We start from the raw sequence: 20,110 nt of genomic DNA, 5'->3' as shown, positions 1-20,110 counted from the left end.
TTGCATTATGGGAATGGGATACTAAGGCAAGTGATGAGAAGTTATACCACCTTTGCTACGAGTTGCCTCAGTCCTGAAGGTACTTCAGGTGCAAACTTTGTTTGCTTACACTTGGATAAAGGATTAAACTAAATATATAATTTATACCAAGTGAAAAAAGTTCCAATGCTCAAACATTTTTCGTGTGTGAGATATATGCAAAACTTTTTAATGTCTTTTTTTTCATGAAGTAAAATCAGGAGTGCGATTTATACGCGAGAGGACAAGTTATATTCGAGTAAATCATGGAAGCGTTTCACCGACAAGTAGATATAATTCTGCTGCTTCACCTGCTCAGCTGACTTCTATGGCGAGTTACGATGCATAAATATTTTTCTCACTACCGTTTTTTTTTTCAAACCAACATCATTAAAATCAATTTACTAATACAATATTCAATTTTATACTAAATAATATTATAAAATTTATATATAAATAAATAAATTAAGTTAGATTAATTTTTCCCTATTAAAATCTGCCTGCCACGTCAGCAAGTCGATTGGCAAATTTTTGGCACGCGCTGCCACGCCAGTAACCCAATTTGCAAATTTTTGACATGCACACATAAAAAGGTTCGCCACCACTGATGTAGGATTCTATTGATTTTTTCTGATAATTCTTTAATGTATGGGATGGCTATGGTTTTACTATAATCTATATTCTTTTTTGATGAAATTTTATGAAGAGCTTTATTAATAGTAATTTTGTTATAGCCATTATTTATAAATGTGTTGCTAATAATCTTTAATTCTTGTTTAAGAGCTTGTTGATTAGAGCAAATTGTTATAGCTCAGTTTTTAAGGATGTTTAATGACTCCAAATTTTTGCAACAGGTGGTGATATGAGTTAGCATATTGTACATAGTACATATTGGCCTGTATGTGTCGATTTCCAGTAAACCGTGAAGGATAGACAGTCTGAGGGAAGACGTGTAACCCCTGTGTCCAGGAAAGGAAGCGAGTTCTGATTTTCAATTACAATAGTAAATTCTATGTGCTCATGTTGTAATAACGAATTGCTTCCTTATAACAATTAGCAATTAAGGGGGGGGATAGTGGGGAGCCCATGGCCGTACCTTCCTTTTGTAGGTAAAATTTATTTTGCCACATGATGTAACTGGAACGTAGTACGTGGACAAAGAGGGTCATAATGTCGGGTGGAAATTTGTTCTGTAGGAGAAGAATTGTGTCACTAATTGGGACATTTGTGAAAAGGACAGAAACATCAAAACTGACTAATAAATAATCTTTGCTGAGCATTATGTTTTTAATTTTGTTTATAAAGTGTTGTGTGTTCTTTATATAGGAGGGGGAATGACATACCAACTCCTTGAATGTTGATGCTAATTTCTTAGCTAGGTGATAATTAGGGCTATCTATTCCAACTATTGGCTGAAGCAGAATGTTTTGTTTGTGTCCTTTAGGAATACCATATATTCTGGGAGAACGAGCGTAATGGGATATAAGTTTTTTAACAGTGTATGACGGCCAAGAAGTGACAGACTTAAGTAATTTCTCAGTTTTTTTCTTTATTCTGTTAGTTGGATTACAAAATTTCACAGGTGGGAGTCTCACATAAAAAAAGAAAATTCTGGAGATGGCTGATTAGTGACACTTGATCTCTCACTATGATTATGCTTCTGGGAAGGGGGGGTAGGGGATGATGGTTGGTTGAGATGCATTTTCCTATGCAACCTGATGCTCTCTTCTCAGTCTTCACTGAAATGTTTCCTCTTTGGCAAGCTGCATAGTTGCAAAATACTGAGATCTTGTAGGCATTATTTTTCTGTTTATATTGATGTTATATTTCATCATATTTGTTTTCATTATTCTTGAAGTGCTTCTCTTGTCCTCTTTGTTTTTTGGCCTTCCTTCAGTATCCAAAAGAATATCTGTTTCTGATATATATAAACTGATATATGGTTGACATAACCAATCAAGTGAAGTTGATAGTCGATAATCATTGCCACAATACTCATTCATCTAGATAGCTTTGAATCAAAATGCTAAGGTTACTGCCTATCTTTCCAGCAAGTTGTAAGGATTCCTTGAAGTACTGTTGAAGGTATAAAAGTTTCAAAGTTTTTCAGATGCCTGCAGTGCACTACAGTAAGCAGATTCAATTCATTCACTGTAACAAACTATTGAAAAATCTCAAGGCAGGTAGGTCCTGCTGCATCATTGCTGTAATAATTTGCTATAACTAAACTTCATACTGCAAGAAGCTATTCCTTTTGTCCTGTATATTTGATAAAGTGATTTTTAGCAGCAATAGCCTTTCATTATTATTGAAAGGCATTTGCAGAAATAAACAGTCACTCATACAATTTACTGAAATAAATTGCAGGTGTTTTAAAAAATTAAAACATTGTTAATTAAAAAAAAATTAAAAATGTTTACTTTTTTTTTAAAACATTTCCACTTATAACACCATACATATATATTTAATAAATAAATATTCTTATTTAAAAGTTGTTCCTTGGAAATTTCAAATTTAGATAGAACTAAATACCAACTAAAGTAGTAATGCCACAAGGAGCTTATGAAGATCAAGAAACTCGCAAGTCTAGTGCCCATCCGGGAGGTAACTGTTCATATTCTGAAATTTGCTTTACATGTGTGTTTTGAACACTGCATGATGCTGCTGCTGCTTCGCCTGTAGAATAGTAAACTACACTCAATAAATCATTAATTACACATATTCTATTTTACATATAGTATAAATAAACTGCAATAAAGTAAATAACTCAATGTTTAAAATGTAAATTTTAAATAACTTATGTTATTTTTTAATTCCTATCATTTTAGACAAGTGATTTCATGAATAGAAACTTTGAGCTCAGATGAAGTTTTTGCTCTAAACAAATGATGTGACATAGCTCTTTAGATTCAGATCTGTTAGGTGGTATATGCTTTTCAGTGTCTGGTGAAACACCACCACCTTATTTAGCTGAAGGTCCCATGTTTAGTTTCAGAGTATGGATCCTTGCTTCTATCCCCCCCCCCCCACACACACAACATTCTAGGGGATCCAGATCCTTCTGTAGTTAAGGTGAAGCAGTTCTGCAGGCCATCCCTATGTAAAACAGCATAGGACAGTGTTTCTCAACCTGTGGTTCGCGACGATGGGACAGGTGGTCTGCAGGCAGAATTAAATTAAATAAATAAATATATATAATTTTAATTATCCACACAAAACAAATTAAAATTGAATAAATAAGTAAAAAATAATGAAATAAAATGGATACTTAAAACAACCTATAAATAGTGCAGAAGAATGTTCATTCCATGAACATTCTGCCGCTACAATAATTTGTAGCAGAATGACGAGTAATAAGAGGGGTGAAGTGAACAACAATATGCTTTTATCACTTTCGTCTTCCCTTGCTATTTGTCAGATTTTAAATAAGTATCCACATTTCAACTAATTGCTTGTTGTTTATTTATTTTTTATTATTGAAGATTTTCCCTTCTTCAACCTAGGTTCAGTATATCTTCAAGAAGTGCTAAGTGATACTTGGACAAAGTGTATCATGAGGTAACCTCAGTATTTATATATTTTTCGGAAATGTTTTTTTAATAATGGAAAAGTGGCTTCGAACTAGGACTTTGAAAAGAAAAGCAAATCAAACAGGTGATGCTAACCCTAATTGTGATACATCTGTTGTAACGGTGAGTAAATCTGATACTATTAAAGTAGAAAAAACAAGCAGTTCAAATAAAAAATACAGTAGGAAATATAACAGTTCATATTTGGAATTCGGGTTTACTTGGTATGTAGATGAAAGTGAACAGAAACCTCAATATGTTTTGTGTTATGAAGTGTTGTTGAACGAGTGCATGAAACCTGCGAAATTCCGACGACATTTAGAAACTAAACATTATGTGAAAAAAAGCCAATTGAATTTTTTCAGTGATGCTTAGCGACATTAAATCATGGGAAAGATATAGTTTCAGCCATGGGTTCGATTAATAGCAAGGCACTGGAAGCATCCTATCTCTTAAGTTTGTGCATAGCAAAAACAGGGAAACCACATTCTATTGGGGAAAATTTACTACTTCCAGCTGTAAAAGATGTTTTAAAAACTATGTTTGGCAACAAGTTACTAAAAGATATTGATTTGATTCCTCTTGTAAATGACACTGTCGGTAGTAGAATTAATGATATGGCAGGTGACATAGAATCTCAGTTAAATGAAAGAGTAAGAAGAGCCCTTATTATGCGTTACAAATAGATGACACTACTGATGTCACAAATAATGCACAGTTAATATGCTATGCAAGATATGCGCATGATAACAACATTGATGACAATATTCTGTTTTGTATAACACTGTCATCCTGACCAACTGGAGAAGAAATATTTCACACTCTCACTAATTACATAATACACAAAGGGATCCAGTGGGAAATATATATGGGCTTCTGTTCAGATGGAGCCCGCACTCTTACAGACAGGCATAGTGGGGTTGTATCCAAGGTCAAGGAAGTGGCTCCAGATATGAATTGGGTACATTGTTTCATACATAGGAAAGCGATAACCTCCTTCGGAGGCTAACGCTTCCCTATGTATGAAACTGTGCTATATATTTATGATAAATAAGTGAATGAATAAATAAATAAATAAATAATATCATAAATGTATTAAAACTATGCTATACAACGCTGTAAAGCTAGTTAATTTTATTAAGGCTCGACTGTTAAATAACAGGTTAATTTCAGTACTCTGTGATGAAAGGGGCACTGCATATATGCAACTTCTGCTTCATTCTGAAATTTGCTGCCTACTAAAGGTTATTTTAATTAGCATGTAGTTTTATTCTTTGTAAATGAACATCATTCTGATTTTGCATCATTCCTTGTTGACAAAGCATGGCTATCAACACTATTCTATCTTTCAGACATTTTTTCGAAATTAAATGAACAAAATCTCTCCATTCAGGGAAATTCTTTAATTGTTCTTGATGCCTATAACAAAATAAAGGCATTCGAGGAAAGAAAAAAAAAAAAAACTGGTTATGGATTAGTTATGTAAAAGATAGGCAATTTGCACCTTTTCCAACATTGGAATCCTTTTTAGCAGAAAATGATATTTTTGTTCATTCTGAGTCTCTGGAAGGGATTTGTGACCACCTCAAAACTCAAACAGAATCTGGAAACATATTTTCCGAATAACTTTTATAAGAAATTTCAGTGGGTTCGCAATCCATTTCAGGCTTACAGTCACAAGAACAACCTTTCGTTATCGAAAAAATAACAGTTAATCGAGTTTTCAAGTGGAAGCGCGCTTAAAATGCAATTCCGTTACCTTGGTTTAGCTCAGTTCTGGATCTCGCCATCAGTGAGAAGTGAACTTCCCAAATTATCTGAAGAAGCATTGAAAATCTTGATGCAGTTGTCTACAAACAATCTCTGTGAGAAAAGATTTTCATCGCTCCTTCAAATAAAAATAAAATAGAGATATCGTCTTAGTGCGTGAGCTGTTCTTCGACTGAAGTTGACCAATATTGAGCCAGATATCCAGCAACTCTGCAAGGGCTGAGAAGCTAAACTATCTCATTAAAAGTAAGTAGTAACATAATTATATCATATTGTTTATTTCCAATTTAATTAATTATGGTTCCATATGTATTCAAAAGAAGCACTGGAGAATTCCTAAGAAGGAATAAAGATTGGAGGTAGACAGATATTTGCAATAAGATATGCATGTGACAAGGCATTACTATCAAACACTGAAACAGGACTACACATCTGTTGAACAGATTACTGGAATCCTGTATCAATTATGGAATGAAAATTAACATCAGAAAAACAAAGGTGATGAAAATAGCAAGGAAAGAGGAAAATATGGATATCAAAATAAATGGGGAAAAATTGAATCAAATAAAGACATTTAAATATCTAGTAAGTGTTATTAGCAGTGATGGAAGATGTAAAAGTGACATAAAAGCAAGAATAGCGATGGGAAGAGATGATTTAATAGAAGATAGAATTTATTCAGAAGTAAAATGGATAGAAACCTAAAGAGAAGACTAATGTGGAGTGTTGCCCTCTATGCATCTGAAACTTGGACATTGAAGAAAGAAGAAATTAAGATTTTGGAAAGCTTTGAGATGTAGATTTAGAGAAGGATGGAAAAAATCAAATGGACAGATAAAATAACTAATGAAGAGGTCTTAAAAAGAGTAGAAGTCTGTTAAGGTGGATAAAAAGAAGCAAGGGAAACTGGATTGGACATATTCTGAGAGGGAATGGAATCATCAGAGATGCCATCGAACGACAAATAGACGGAAAAAGACCCAGAGGAAGAGTAAGGAAAACAATGCTAGATGACATGCTCAATGGAGACAGGTACACAACTGTGAAAGAGAAGGCTCAGAACAGAAGAGAGTGAAAGGAAAGTTTCTGCTACTAAAAGAAGAACCTGCTCAATTGCAGAATACTAAAGCAAAAGATGTATTCAAAACATGCTTTTAGATTTATTATGTTATAAATGGCACAGTTTTCCCAAATTTGGTAATACCCACATAGTTTTTTAAAAAAAATTACATAACTTAGTGGTCCGTAGAACTGTTTTAGCATTTTACTGGTCCTTGGGCTTAGAAAGGTTGAGAAACACTGGCATAGGGAACTGAACCTAATGATAACATATCAATCAATAGGCTGAGTAGTATGGGAGGGCATGTATATATATTGGCTGGTATGTCTAGGTTTGCACTAGACAGTGAAGGATAGATTGCCTGAGGATAGACTTTCCTTGATACACGTGTAACCAGTGTATCAAGGAAAGGAAGCGAGTTTTGATTTTCAATCTCAAGAGTAAAACATATGTGCTTATGTCGTTTGTTCAAGTGACTGGGAAAGGTGTTTAAAGTTTAGTAGTCATGTTGCCAGATAATGAACACATTGTCAATATATCTAAGCTAAACTGTAGGTTTTAAAGTAAGGCATCTAGAGCACATTGCTCAAAAGCTTCCATATAAAAGTTAGCAATTGAAGGTTCAGACATGAGCTCATGGCTATACCTTCTTTTTGTAGGTAAAAATTATTTTTACACAAGAAGTAACTGGAATGTAGTATGTGGGGAAAGAGATGACCTTAATATGAAGGATGAAATGTTGAGTGATTATTTTGTTTTATATTAAACTGAAGTTTTACTATAACATGGTAGCTGTTTCCATAATTCTTTAATAATGAATGTTGATCACTGTGAGGAAAGGATTTTGTTTCTGCAGCAGGTGCTTGATATCATTGATATTTTCACAAAACCCACAACAGTTCCAGTTCCTATTGTTTAGGGGGTTTTGTAGACTTGTCTAATTTCAGGGAAGTTGGGGACTTACCTTGTTGGATTTATATTTCTCATTCGATTTTGGAAAGTATGGACACCTAGTATCCATCTCTTTCTCTGGAAACGTATGCAGTACTTCACTGGATGTATCAGGATCACTGGGCAAGTTAAGACACTTTCAGTGGATGATGAAGTATTTATTTTTTCTGTGGGAGGGTCTGGTGATTCGTTCTTTAAGTGATAATCTTGCCATGATTTTTTTTTTTTTTCCCCCAGAAGTGGAGTCTCATTGAACAGAAGGACCATTTTTTTGGAGTTGTTTCTGGAATGAGACTATACATCTAGGATCACATCATATGACATGTGATTCACAGAAAAGCAGTCATGATTGTAAAGGTCAGGTATGGTGAAATTATAAGATGGTGGAGTAGACATATGAATTTGAAATGCTGTGACATTTTCTTAACTGCTACGTTCTCAGCATAAGAGAATCTCAGAACAGGTAAAGTGGTGGCTAACTTCTTTTTTGGATCCCAATATGATATATTTTGTTCTGTTTTTATCTTTTGTGTTTCCTTTTCATCTTTCCACTTCTTACATGCACAGGAGTACACTGGATGATCTCCCTAACAGTTTACACATTTAGCTTTCTTTGCAGTGCAAGATTTGTTATCATGCTCTGTACTACAAGATCTCAGTTTACAACCAAGGCCTCTAGCAGCTCTAGAGGCCCACATAAAGTAGAGTTCTAGTCTTTTATCCATGTGTTTCACTGTTTTGTGGTGCCTTTGTGTGCGTGACAATTTTTATGTGTATTCCTTGAACGTGTCCCTTTGAATGATAAGAAATATTGGAAGGATTAAAGTGTTTTTACTTCTTTGCAAGTGCTGTTTTACTCAATTAAGCATAAAACATTATCTCTTTCACACACACACACACACACACACCATCATCTTAACTACTTAAAATTCTTCTAATTTTTCCTCAGAGTAAAAGGTGCATTTTTGGATGTATACATGATACTTGTCACATCAAATATGAAGGCTGAAGGTAGCGTTAACCGTGAAATAGAAAATGCCTGATAATATTTTCAGATTGGTGAATTATGTGAAAGACACGAAAGTTTAGATATTGCCTGCTATTACGACGAGTATAAACTAATGATAATAACTATATTAATAATTATATCATCAGTGACATAAAAATTTAATTATAAAAATTAGTAATAAGTGGTTTTTAGTACAGCCTACACAAAACTCTCAAAGTGCCTTCATCCATGGGACACTATGCCCGTAAAGATCTGAGTTTGATTCTTGTCATTGTGACGAGAATTTCAAGTAGGATTTTTCTTCAGAAACACTCAGCTTTGTCATCCTACATACAAGCAGATCAACTAAGAGTGTGCACACACACATTACACAACAAAAATACTGATGAGCAGTAAATGGTGTTGTGTGTGTGTGTGTAGATACCAGATAAAGTGGCGGAGAAAGTGGAGCGAGTGCCCTCTCATGATGAGTACTTGAATGCCTTGGAGATGTCATATAATAATACTGATTATATCATTAAGTATAGTCTCTGGGAAAAATCCCATGTTATTCCTCTTAAACACTATTATTATAATTTCGGCTATTATAGCCTGCTTTTGTTTAGGAGTGACCCTTATTTAAATACATTGGCTATCAATACTCAAAGGGGTATATATATTTAGGGCATTATTGGTGAGTATAGAAGGCAATTAAGGTAGAATAAAAGAGGTGGAAAAATTTGGTACATACCTTTATTGATTCTACGATGTCTTCCACTTCAAAAGGTATGTACCAAATTTTTCCACCTCTTTTATTCTACCTTAATTGCCTTCTATACTCACCAATAATGCCCTAAATATATATACCCCTTTGAGTATTGATAGCCAATGTATTTAAATAAGGATCACTCCTAAACAAAAACAGGCTATAATAGCCGAAATTATAATAATAATGATTATATCAAAATATATAAAGCTAACAAACATAATTCAAATATACATTTGTTCATTACTGCTAGTGAATAAATCAAAAAATATCAAATTTTGTAATCAATTATCTAATTTTTTCAATATATATATATAACAATGATGAATACATAAAACACTGACACACCTCTATCATTTTCAAATGATTCTTCTACTTCTGCAGCTGGTTTTAATGCTAAATCCTCAGAATCTAAATTTTTGCCATATGGATTTTCAAGCAACTGTAAAACTTTTTTCACTTCACTGAAATCTCCTATTTCAGCCTTTCTGATAGCATTCTCAGCAATATAATTTCTTAATATAAATCTGCAGGAACAGAAAATGTCAAAAGAAATATTTTACAAGCTGAACAATAATTATCATCATCATGTAATTTCTGATACATACCTTCAAGGGATATATAGAATACTATATTAGTACTACTTGAAAAGTTTATTACTAACTTCCTATTGATAGATTTTTTCCTCAAATTAGTCTTATCTATCACAACTCCAATATTGTCAGCTCTTACATTTTGGTTTTTTAACATGTTCGCTGCCAACTACGAGTATACTCGTAGTTGGTAAACCTGCCACACAAGCCAGCTACGAGTATATTCGTATGACGCTTACCGCCGGCAACGAGATTACTGTACTGACCTTGAAGAAGTGAAAATGCTTGGCTTGTGGAGCTAGCATCAAAACTGTGTATTCTCATAGATGGTATATGCTCTGCACAAGCCAACTACGAGTATACTCGTATGACGTTTACTGCCGGCAACGAGATTACTGTACTGACCTAGAAGAAGTGAAAATGCTTGGCTTGTGGAGCTAGCATCAAAACTGCGTATTCTCATAGATGGTATATGCTCTGCACAAGCCAACTACAAGTATACTCGTATGACGTTTACTGCCGGCAACGAGATTACCGTACTGACCTTGAAGAAGTGAAACTGCTCGTCGTACGGGAACAGACTATGCCGAAGTAGCGTGGCAGCGAACGTGTTAAGCCAGATCTAACTGCATCGATCTAACCAAATCTAGGTCTTTCTCCGATTCTTTTTCCTGCCATTTCGGCATTAAACACTTACTTTACTAATTTTTCCTCCCTTTCTGTTTAAGTGATGTTAACTATTTTAGATTAGCTCTGCTCACATATTGCTCAATGCTAACAATGATAAGTTCTTTCCTGACGTATTAATTTTTCATATTCAAATTATAATATTGGAATTCTGAGAGAGGGCACATAAGTTCGTGTCTGTCCTGTGTTTAGCATTAAAAAAAAAAAAAAATGATTAAATAGCTATCTAAATACCATATCCTTTTACCTATCTAATCAATACAAGTTTAGATCTGGATACAATACCAAAAAAGCACTATTGGAGTTCCATAAAAGCTTATAGTGGAATAAATGAAAGAATGTACACAGCAGCCTTTTTTCTTGATATATCTAAGGTGTTCGACTGTGTTCATCATGACCTACTACTAAAAATGTCTAGATAAGGCATTGGAGGAGTTACTAATGACTGGTTCAGATCCTATCTGAATAACAGAAAACAACATACCAGCTATGGCACATTAGCAGCGCAACAAAAATAATAAAATACAGAGTTCCCCAAAGATCGGTCTAGGATCCGTTCTATTTTTAATATATGTTAATAATCTGTGTAAACACAAACTTTTGGCAAAATGATATCGTCTGTTGATGATATGGCATTAGAAAGTATACACCGAAATGACCCTTTAGGATCTAGAAAAGAATGCCGATGGTAGGGAGGTAACTGAATCAGCTGATATAGTTGAGTTACTGAGTGAGCACTTTGCAAGTATATATCATCCAGGTGGTGACATTGCAGAAACGAATAAACCAGTAGATTATATGGGAATTGTGGTGAATGAAGTGGAGGTGAGTAGTCTATTGCATAACCTCAATGTCAATATATCCGTGAGATTGGATGGTATACCAGCTCGTGTCGTACGAGAAGCAGCTAAAGAATTGTCAGTACCCTTGACCATTTTGTTTGAGTCTCGGGTCTGGGTTAGTCCTGAGGGGGTGGAAAGAGGGGAAAATAGTTCCACTGCATAAAGGTGGTTTCAAGACTGCTGTTGTAAATTACCGACCGATTAGCATATCAGGAATCATTGTTAAGGTCTTAGAGAAATTAGTCAAGAAAAGAATATAGGATTGGATAGATGAAAATGGGATATTGTATGGGGGACAACATGGTTTTGTGAAGGGTAGATCATGCCTCAGTAACTTGCTCATGTTCTATAACACAGTGATGGCTGAACTGGATAGGGGTAATGGGTTTACAGTGATACTACTGGACCTTGCAAAGGCCTTTGACAGGATACCACATGGAACCCTAATCAGTAAACTGGAGCAGATGGGGATAGATATAGGGTTGGTGAGATGGATAGGAGGGTGGTTGAAGGAGAGATACCAGAGAGTGGTTTATGCAGGAGTGGAGTCTAAAAGACGGCTTGTGACTAGTGGTGTGCTGCAGGGCTCTGTTCTTGGACCACTGCTTTTCAATTTGTTCATCAATGATATAGGAAAGGATTTGAGAGGAAGTGTTCACTTGTTTGCTGATGATGCAAAGTTGGGTAGAGCAATTGTGAGTGCACAGGACGTCAAAATGTTACAGGATGATTTGGATAGTTTGGAGGACTGGGCTAGGAAAAATGGATGTCAATTTAATGTGGCAAAGTGTAAGGTTATGCACTTTGTGGTGAAAAGAATAGCAGCAGTATATCGCATTGGTGGAACCGTACTCCAGGAGATTGATGAGGCCAGGGATTTGGGAGTGTTGGTGGATAGGGAATTGAAGTTTAGGGGGCACATTGCAAAAGTGACTAAATCAGCTCATCAAATCACTTGGCTTCTGAAAAATACTTTAACATGCAGAGACAAACAAGTTGTTGTTCCTTTGTATCGAGCCTTGATAAGACCCCATCTGGACTACTGTGCCCAGTTATGGGCACCAGGGTTTCTTTGTGATGGGGAGGACGTGGAGAGGATCCAGAGACAAGTGACCAAGATGATAGAAGGTCTGTGGAATGAACCTTATGAGAATAGGTTGAAGATTTGTGGGTTGCAGAGATTGGAAGATAGGCGAAGGAGGGGTGATATGATTGAGATATTCAAATTACTGAAGGGTTTCTATAAGATTGATCCAGAAGATATTTTTGAAAATATGACTGATGGTGGGAGGACTGGGGGGGGCCATGCATGGAAGCTGGGCAAGAGCGTGGTTGACAAGGGTGTTAGAGCTAGGTTTTTTACTTGGAGAGTAGTGAATGAGTGGAATAAGCTTCCAGAGTCTGTTGTGGGTGCTACGACCGTGAATGAGTTCAAGGCAAGGTATGATAGATACTGTGTTAATGTTGAATAGTTGTTCTTGACATGATGTTAGGGCCTCCCTCGATGAGTCTGTCGACTCCTTGGAGTTGCCCGGAACAACAACAATAATAATAAAAAAAATCAGATTAATAGTGATATGTTGAAACTAAATAAATGGTTTATCAATAATGGTCTTAAAATTAATACTGATAAAGATATATGTACTTCACATTAATAGATAAGATAGATAATATAATAATATACCCATAAAATGGCATGAAATTAATTGGAGTGATATCTAAAATTTTAACTGTAACTTAGTCAAAAAAACAAAATCAGTTAAGTATTAATTGATAGCAATTTGAAATGGAACTCCGACATCATATTTTTAACAAAAAAGTTGAGGTTCATAATTAACAGAATATATTATGTCAAAAAAATTGTAAATGCAGCATTCTTAAGATGCTTATACTACTATTCTTGGGTAAATTCCTCACTGCAATACAGTATCACCTGTTGGAGTGGAGATTACTACAACAATCTGCTTCCATTGATACAAATACAAAACAGAATAATTAGAGCTATAGATATTACCAACTTTGTACATTCAATGAACAATCTGTTTGCCATTACAGAAACTATATCTCTATGGTTGTATATTATATGTAAGAAAAAGTGCAAGTTTTTCTGTATATAACGTAGACTATGGTTTACGCTGTGGCCGGAAGTTGCTAGTAGTACTACCCAAGGCAAACAAAGAAATTTTTCATAAATCCTTTGAATACCTAGCATTCAAATACGAGCAGCTAAAATAAAACTCCAAAATGAAATCAAATCAATAACCTCAGAATATGCTTTCAGAAAAAGATCGAGAGACTACTTCATGGGACTAAATAATGTTGACATTTATTTTAAATGTATATTATAAGAGATTGCTATAACGTATATATCATGTCCAATTATGATTCTAATATATTAACAAGTATATACCATGTTCTGTGAGACTTCATAGATACAGTCACTAGATTTTGTTGTGACTGTATCACATGAATTTAATTTTCTAGTAACCAGTATGGCTATGGTCCTCGGTTACACATTAAAAAAATATTGTAAAAAACTCACTAACTTATTTTAAACATTTTCAGATAACGATAATGTATTTTACTCTACTACTGATAATGTATTTTACTCTACTTGTATATATAAGGAAAATATTTCAATTGTCTATAACAAAATAAGCAGTCAAAAATAAATGCAAAAACCAATAGAAAACATGATAGTACTACTTGAATTGTATATTTCTAAATATTATGTATACGTGATGAGAGTAATAAACTTTGTATTGCATTTGTATTGTTAAAGTTTTTTTAAATAGTACGCACATGTTGTTCTACTTGTGAAATTGAACAATGAGATGTGAATCATTTAATCAAGTGGCTCTCAAAAACCTAGTACTAATTAAAAATCTCCATTGTGAGCCCAGTGGTCACACAAATCTGCTGAATAAAGATCATGGGCTGTATAGTCCTTCAGTGTGCTCATGTACAATTATCTGCCAATGGTATCCAGTAATCCACTTCAAAGTCATTACTAAGAGTCATGTTTGCTGAAAACTAATAGAGCTGTAAAAGTAAGGCTTATAATAAAAACAAATTATTACACTACTCACTAGAATGTTGCAATTACTTTCAAATGTGTGCACCAGTATGCCTGAAACTTTAGAAAGATGGCAAAAGACAGTAAAATGAAAATGCCAGAGTTGCACCAATAATAACCCTTCCCCCACACGATATACAGTCCGTAGAAAAAGAAAGGATGGAGAAACATGGAAGTTTCTCCATCCTGACTGGCCTGGCCTGCACAAAGTCCTGACCTCAACCCATCGAACACCTGCGGGACGAATTGGAGCAGAATTGGGGTCCACAGCAGCATGTCCTTGATGTGTTGCTGAACTCAGTGCTGCTTTGATGGAGACAAATTCCACCTTATATCTGTCGCACATTGGTGGAAAGACCCACTCAAAGGTGGACATACCCGATATTAGGGTTCACCTGCTGGTATCAACTGTAAATTGCTGAAGTGTCTGGACAATTATTGGTAGATAGTGTATAAGTAAATAACTATTTAACAAAATCTAATAAACAATTGCTTCACCAGATAAAAAAGAGTAAGGGTGGGCAAGAGATGGGAAAATAATCTTAAGAAATGAAAACAACAGAAACAGCTCTGAAATCTAAATGCTAAAAATATTTTTTGAAAAATGTTCATATTCAAAAACAAACACTCACTTGTAAGACATGTAAATATTACTTCTCTTAAGACAAACTGTGATAATTTTTTTTGTTACTATCTGCAGAAATCAAGCAGTATATCAATATACTAATGAAATATGGATAAAACAGCCTGAAGTTGGTAACTACTCTCTGAATACTTTGTGTATTACTATTGCCGAGACTAATAATTTGGGAGGGATATGTATGCTAAGAAAAACAAATTTAACCTCAACAGCCTAACAATTGAGAGGGGACTGCATAATTGGTTGCTGGTAAACAGCTTTGGGAAAGAAAAGCTATTTTATGTAATAATTGGCGATATTGCTTGCATTTTAGTATAATAAATTAGTGTAACTGATTGTTATGCTTTGTGGATTGGTTGCTAACTTTTGTTTTTTACTGAATTTTTGAATTTTTCCTTGAATGGGACAAAATGGTAGTACAAAAGAGAGCTACATGCTCTGCAGAGTGATCAAATGCTATTAATGACAGACTTTTCAGAAATGGTTCAATGTCATGAATGCCTGGTGAAATGTGAAAGATGTGTTTGTAGAGACAGACAGACTGAACAGAAGATGAGAGCAGCTATGAATTTGTAGAAAGTGTGATATTTTGTTAGACCACAAGTGATAAGCAAATACAAAATAGACTGAAGAAATGAAAGTTAGTGTAAATGTGGGTGTAAAAGTGTGGATCCATTCTCCCACTTTTCTCCATTGCAGTGTGAGTAATACCTTTCAATGGTATGACTAACATACTTAGAGACCCAGACCCTCCTTTATTTCAAGGGTGCAGTAGTTAAAATGGTGATAACACATGCCAGCTGCCAGATAGTATATGGGCCTGAACCGGTCAGTAATGAGTCAGGAGACTTCCTGGTCAACTGGCACATAATTCAGCTGCCACATATACTGTCAGGTTGTACCTGGTGAGGAAGTCTGAGTAGTGGAATGTGGGAAGCACTATCAATGCCATGGAATGGCAAGGAGACTGGGTTGCTCTTTGCATGGGTTCATGAGTCTCTCTCTCTCTTTTCATCTAATAACAAACCAAAAATGAAACAGACAATAAGGGAACACTGTGAACATAATAAATCTCCCTCAACAACCAGTTCATCCAAACAATTCAAACTAAACACAATATTCCAAACTTACCAGGATCTCTACAAAAATCATTTCCACATCCACAGCATAAATTCTAACATAAACGACTTACAAAAACATCTAAAGCAGACCTCCTTCTCTTAACAGAAACCCAAATTACAGATACATCACCTTCAATGCTCAAATTATACTCTTCATGATTCATTTTGCCACAAATGTGGCACCTGTGCCTTTGTACATTCTAACACTGTCTACTAGAGAATGCGAAATTCAGAATCCTCCACTTTTAACCTCTTCTGACTGAAAGTTTCCTTGCCCCACTTAGGAACATTCATCTGCTGCATTTACCTATCTTCAAAGTGAAAACCACAAAGGCCTCTTCACCCTCTACATGAAGCTTGACTATCTACAATCCAACTACCCAAACAGCAAAATAAAAGCAACAATCTAATGAAAATCATGTAGCTATCTATCTGAATTCCAGATAATCCCCTCCACTATCCCAATAACCTTGGATCTTTGTTTAACTAGTTCTCTTCTCCTTCCAGACATGCTGTAGAAGTTACCTCTCCTCTTGCAACTCAGACCATAATCTATTGCAAATTTCCAGTCTCACAGAATGCCCCTCCTCTGACCACACCCAACCTCATGTCCTCTGGCACTACAAAGTAGGATGATCTCTGAAACTAAACTGGGAGTAACAGAGAAGTCAAATTGCCAGAATACAAGATTTGAAGAAAGAGTTATTCAAAATGAAAAATGAAATGAGGAATATGTGAAGAGATATTAGATGTTTGGTAGGAACAAATGGAACAGGGCAAAGGATAGAATGAAAGAAAAATTCGTGACAAATGACTCGAGAATAGCAATATGTGAAGATTCCATTATTAGAAGTTTGGTTAATGTGAGCCCATAAGGTCTGCTTTACAGGAGGAAGATAAGCAAGATAATTCATGCTTTGGATATGAGGAAGAAAAAATGAGTAAGAGAGTTAGTGGTGATGGTGGGACCAAATTATTTAGTTGGACATATGAGAATATAAGGATGAATATCAGGTGATGATGATTTATGGTTTTAATAGTGCAAGGACAGCAAAGGTCATGCTGCACCATATCAAAGGTTATAGCAGTACACAAGGTAAGACAATCACAAATATCCATGTCTGCAGTGGGATTTGAACTCATGACCTGTTGGTTGTATTTCTAAGATCAAAAGGCTGAATTCGGTAGGTGTCAAATGGATGAATGAGGGGATTAAGCATGAAACCTGGAAGAAGAAGAAGAAGGAAAAAGAGGAAGACATTCTGGAGGTAGAACAAGATGAATAACAGTAATAATCTGTTGCACAGAGTATAAAGAGCAGACAAGGAAAGTGACTCAGTTCATAAGGACAGCAAAAGTGCAGTATGAGCAGAAATTAGAAAATCAGGTCAAGAAAACCATCAGGATTTTTTCTTTGATATGTAGTAAGTAGAAAATATAAGCAACAATCTAATGAAATCATGCAGCTACCTACCTGAATGTAGGATATGTAGGTATGGTTATGGTAAGATGACGTTAATGGATGAAAGTTGTAGAGCAGTAACTGCTACAGAGGAAACAGTTGAGGTATTCATCAGGGTGTTTTATCCTCAGTGTAAAATTAGAAGCTTGAGTGTAGAGAATGAAATGAGAGAAGACTTAATGGGGAACAAGCATATAAAGATCTGTTTTGTGGCAATTATTTAATTTATATATTAATGCTATTTGTATGAGTTTGGTGATATAGAACTGTTTGCAGATGATGCAGAACTGGGGAGAGTGATGATGAATCAAGCAAATGTTGTAGCCATCCCATTGCTGCTTACCCAATTTCAAATTTGATAAGCAGGAATGAGATGCAAAGTACAATTGGTGGGGAAATTCTGGAGAAAGTTGAGGAGACACGAGACCTTTGAGTGGTGGTGGACAAAATTCTGAAGTTCAGAGGTGTCATATTGCACAAATTGGACAAAACTTCTTCCAGATCCAATAACAACCCTTTACCAACTTAAATATCTCAATCATATCCCCTCTCTTCCTCCTATTTACAAGGTTTTGAAAACTGTATGCCCTCAATCCATCTTTATATCCACATAAAAAAAGTCACATCAGATTATAGCAATGATGAAAGGAAGTAAACAAGCAAAAATAAAGAGGGGTTTTGATTCTACTGTATAAGACCTTGGTCAGGCCTCATATGAATTACTGTGAATAGATCTGGTCTCCTGGTTTTCAAGGTGATGGAGATATATTGAAAAGGAACCAAAGAAGGCTGATTACAGTTGTAAATGATCTTTGAATGTGGGATATGAAGATGGATTGAGGGAATACAGTTTTCAAAGTTTTGTGAATAGGAGGAAGAGAGGAGATATAATTGAGATATTTAAGTTGGTAAAAGGTTGTTACTGGATGTGGAAGAAATTTTTTTTTTTAAATGGGAGAAGTGGGTAGAACAAGGGGACATCCCTGGAAGAAGTCATATAAGGAGTAGGTTTTTCACATAGAGAGCGATTGGTGAGTGGAATGAAATGCTTGACACTGTTGTGAAAGCAGATATGCTGAATGAGTTTAAAGTATTAGTGGTTTAATAAAGGTTTGATGGGTTGTGTGTGTGACTCATGATGAGTCTTTTGAATTTGTTGAAGTCTGGTGTTATATTACTAAGTGTAATATAAATATTAATGGTGCAGAATCTGTAACAGTTCATGACACTTAATGAAATACTGGTTATAACTATTTATTGAGTGCATGATGGACCAACTAACACATTCCTAAGCTAGATAATATTCTGAATTCAACAAAACACACAATGTTATTTTAGTAGGCAACATATAAATTTGGACCTATGCAAAAGTGATAACACTAAGGAATATAAAAATATATTTTATCTCCAATGGCTCCTAACTTAGAAACATGAAGGAAGTGAATAATTCAGTAGGTTGTATAGTTCACATATTCGTAAGAAATAGATTGTCATAAATATATTCTCAGCAATCTATTTTAAAAACAGCTCAGACCATCATTCACTTTTCCCCATCACACATCTACTGAGCCTCTCATTGTCACATGGCTCCACTTCAAGCTATGCTGATCATAATGAAAAGACAGAAATTGGGTTCAATTATACAGGGTATCTCAAAAAAACGTATACACACTTTGAATGATCATAAAGTTGGTATTTATTATAATACAGTTAACTTTCACATTGTAAAGTACACTACATAAATGTACTTTTCATCCCTCAATGTCTGTATTCAAACTGATGACCGTCCTGGTCCAGGCGCCACTGATAACGTGCAGCAATGGAATTGTAAACACTGAGAATCATTTCGTCTTGTAGCTGGGCGCATTCTCTTTCGATTGCTGCTTTCAAGTCGTCAACTGTTGCCAGTTTTGAAGTGTAAACTTTATCCTTGATAAATCCCATAAGAAGAAGTCCATTGGCATGAGGTCTGGTGAATGCAGGGGGGGGGGTATTCTACAGAACCTCTTCTTCCAATCCATCTGTTGGGTAGAGTCTCATCAAGATAGGCCTACCATCATATCTCGATGGTAGTCTGAGGGTGCCCCATCTTGTTGAAAATAAAAGTCCTCTTGAATATGTGGCATGACAGCTTCATGCAGCAAGTTCAAGTAATTGGCACCAGTTACAGTACCGTCGAAAAAGAATGGTCCAATTAATCCGTGTGCTGATAAGCCACACCACACTGTCACTCCTGGTAAATTTACATGATGTTCCTCCATAACATGCAGATTCTCAGGTGCCCAGTAAGTGCAACTGTGCCAATTAATTGACCCATTTAATTTAAATGTGGTCTCATCACTCCACACAATTTGTCTCTTGGAAATTGTGCATTCTCTTCACATTTTTCCAAGTACCACTCACAAAACTGAATTCTCCTATCCAGATAATCTTTATTGAGAGCATGTACTCTTCTTGGAATGTAACTTTTCATGTGATGGACACTTGATTTTGATACTGCTATCTCACAAGACACTTGTCGCACAGATTTCCTTGAACTTTGATGATATGTTTCAATCAACCTTTCT

The 20,110-nt window shown here is 35.3% G+C and overlaps 1 protein-coding gene across 2 annotated transcripts in view; it reads right to left on the bottom strand.

Moving 5' to 3' along the window:
- The window catches only part of LOC150104335 (protein adenylyltransferase SelO, mitochondrial-like), a 205,194-nt gene that overhangs the window by 9,750 nt on the left and 175,334 nt on the right, over positions 1–20,110 (bottom strand). Inside the window, exons 12-13 of one of the 2 annotated variants that reach the window (XM_090396300.1) lie at positions 9,471–9,649; positions 2,551–2,694 (exon numbers count right to left, since the gene is read on the bottom strand). In XM_090396300.1, coding sequence (XP_090252426.1) covers positions 2,588–2,694; positions 9,471–9,649 — 286 coding nt within the window. In that variant the 3' untranslated portion in view covers positions 2,551–2,587. The remainder of the gene's footprint in view (positions 1–2,550; positions 2,695–9,470; positions 9,650–20,110) is intronic. The other variant, XM_090396299.1, reaches the window with a different exon arrangement.

Source organism: Typopeltis vanoorti, chromosome 8 (genome assembly GCF_054136105.1).
Source record: "Typopeltis vanoorti isolate ZY-2024b chromosome 8, IOZ_Tvanoo_1.0, whole genome shotgun sequence".
Taxonomy (NCBI): domain Eukaryota; kingdom Metazoa; phylum Arthropoda; class Arachnida; order Uropygi; family Thelyphonidae; genus Typopeltis; species Typopeltis vanoorti.
This window is presented reverse-complemented; position numbering and strand designations above follow the sequence as displayed.